At 58.0% G+C, this 2,443-nt stretch overlaps 2 protein-coding genes across 2 annotated transcripts; both read left to right on the forward strand.

Annotated features, from left to right (window-relative positions):
• Positions 1-66: 66 nt before the first annotated feature.
• On the forward strand, positions 67-1,380 carry SPRG_18302 (hypothetical protein; the record flags this gene model as incomplete). The annotated part of the gene is made up of 4 exons (XM_012357741.1): positions 67-389; positions 457-825; positions 887-1,072; positions 1,104-1,380. The coding sequence occupies 4 exons, from the start codon at positions 67-69 to the stop codon at positions 1,378-1,380; spliced, it is 1,155 nt and encodes a 384-aa protein (XP_012213131.1).
• Positions 1,381-1,865: 485 nt separating this feature from the next.
• On the forward strand, positions 1,866-2,435 carry SPRG_18304 (hypothetical protein; the record flags this gene model as incomplete). Its single annotated transcript, XM_012357742.1, has 1 exon — positions 1,866-2,435. A coding segment is annotated over one exon (570 nt), but the record flags the coding sequence as incomplete, so codon positions are not given.
• Positions 2,436-2,443: the final 8 nt, after the last annotated feature.

A 2,443-nucleotide genomic window follows, 5' to 3' on the forward strand; every position in this document is an offset into this window, starting at 1 on the left:
AAGATCCAGCCCGAGACGGCGCGCTTCAAGGTCGACTTTTGGGCGCAGAAGCACGTGGCCGCGCTCATGGGCATGTCGGCGAAGGAGCTCAAGCCGCTCGCGGTCTTGAGTCACGGCGACAACTTTTACTGGAACGGCATTGCGAAGAACAACCACAAGTACCGGTTCCAAGACACGTTTGAAGACACGTACAACGACCCGGCGCTCATGGCCGTGCCGTGGGTCAACGTCATTGGCAACCACGACATTGGTGGCGCGCACTTTATCTGCGGCGACGGCTGGGACAAGGACGACAACTTTTTCGAGTGCGAAGACACGGCCATGATGTCCAAGTACCTCAAGGAGCGCTTCGACTTGCAAAAGAACTATGTGAGTCCCAACAACAACCGGTACGCCACAACTCTTTCTCTCTCTATCGATATGACGTTTAGAAGTGACACTATATATTCGGATTAGGTGGCTCCTGAAAGACCACTATTTCGTCCACTCGGTCTCCAAGAACGGCGTCTCGGTCGACATCTTCAACGTCGACACCAACCACGCCGACAACCATGGCGCGTCCCAAGTGTGCTGCCAGTGCTTTGGCTACTCGTACAAGTACGACTACGACAGCACCAAGTGCGACGACGTTAAAGTCGGCAGCAAGATGTGCGCGGGTGGCAGTGCCGAGATGTACAACACGTGCATGGAGACGCTCGAGGGCTGGGCCCAAGACTCGCTCACGCAAGCGCTCAAGGACATGAAGGCGTCCAAGGCGACGTTCAAGATCGTCAACACGCACTTTAGCCCGCTCTACCACATGAACCCCGAGCGCGCCAAGAAATGGTACGATAGACAATGTTTTCCACGTGGGGAAACACGAATGGGATATCTAACTTAAGGCCAGGTACGATGTGCTCAAGGCCGGCAACGCCAGTCTCTGGATCAACGGCCACACGCACGGCTTTGACCACGGCATCAGCACCTTTGGCACGCATCTCATGGAGAACGGCGGGGGTGGCGGCATCGTCACCAAGGCCTCCAACGCCGGCTCGGACGCCATCGTCAAAAAGTATGTGCCTCGATACCAAGCGTTCTTGTGTGCTCAACTGTATATGTCTTAGCGTCTGGACGGCCAGTGGCAACCCGTACGGCTTCATGGAGCTCAGCTTCTCCAAGGAGTGGCTCAAGGTGCAATTTGCCACCTTTGACAAGCAGTGGAGCTTTGCCGGCAACGACCTCCCGGCCACCGTCAAGGGCGGCATTGCGCGTGGTCACTGCTGGTTCATTCCGAGCGGTCAGTTCATTGCCCCCGGCTCCCAGGGTGTCGAGTGCAAGAGCTCCGTCAACGGCGTCATTGGCGCCCCGCCCGATAAATTTCAACAATATCAAGTAATATGAGTCCGTACATCTACGCGAGTAAATGACGTTGCGCCGTTTATAAATGATGTCAATTGTGTACACATTGTCCTTGCCGATCCGCGTTGTCCTGGCTTGCACTCTCTGTCCCTCCTTCCGGTAGGACTTTACCGATTTCTATAGCGGCAAAAATCCGATTTAGGTGATGTCGCCTGGCACCTGATGCCTGACCTTGCACTTGGCTACACGCGACGCTGATTGGTGCTTGGATTTTTGTGGGCTTCTCCGTCGAGCTCCCTACCCCAAGGGCCCCTTGCTACCCGCATTCCGTCTTGCCGGTATGTTGCGTAGCTTGTTGTTGGGCACGCTAAGCTAGTGACCTTCAAGCCCTCGGCGGCTGCGTCAAACGATAGGCTTCGAATTACTGGCCAATCACCGAGCGACGACATGCTGCGTTTTTCTGATCCGGCTAGAAAGTGCCAAGTCGTATCTTTGGGCATTCCTGCCAACACCTCCTGTCTACGACGATGCGCCTCGCTCTCGCCGTCTTCGCCCTTGTGTCGCTCACCCAGGCGTCCATCGACGTCATTGTGCAGTCGTCGCCATCGAGCCTCGTCTCGGCACGCACCTTCCCCATCGGTCTCGAGAGCACAACGATTGAGATCGTACCCCGCGGCGAGCGCCTTTACGACGCGGCCTTTGCGTGGACGTCGCAGTACGGCTACGTTGCGCTGCACGCACACAACGTGATCCTCGACGGCATCAACGAAGCGGGCCTCTCCGCGGCTCTCCTCGACTGGGGCACGTCGATCCCAGTGCCTGCCGGCGCCGACGGGCGCCCCGTCATTACCGCGCTTGTGCCGTTTGTGTTGAGCAACTTTGGCTCGCTCGACGACGTGCAAGCTGGCCTCGCGCACGTCCGCCTCCGACCCATGGCTCAACACGCGTGGCGCCTCACGGTCCATGATAGCAAGGGCCACAGCCTCATTCTGAACGCAACCAACCACGTGCTCGATGCGCCCCGCGTCGTGCAAGCTGTCGACGACGCCAAGACGACGCAGTCCCTCCGCCAACACGATGCCACGCGGCTCGTGCGCGTGGCAGC

This window comes from Saprolegnia parasitica (assembly GCF_000151545.1).
Source record: "Saprolegnia parasitica CBS 223.65 unplaced genomic scaffold supercont2.1108, whole genome shotgun sequence".
In the NCBI taxonomy this organism is placed as follows: Eukaryota; Oomycota; class Saprolegniomycetes; order Saprolegniales; family Saprolegniaceae; genus Saprolegnia; species Saprolegnia parasitica.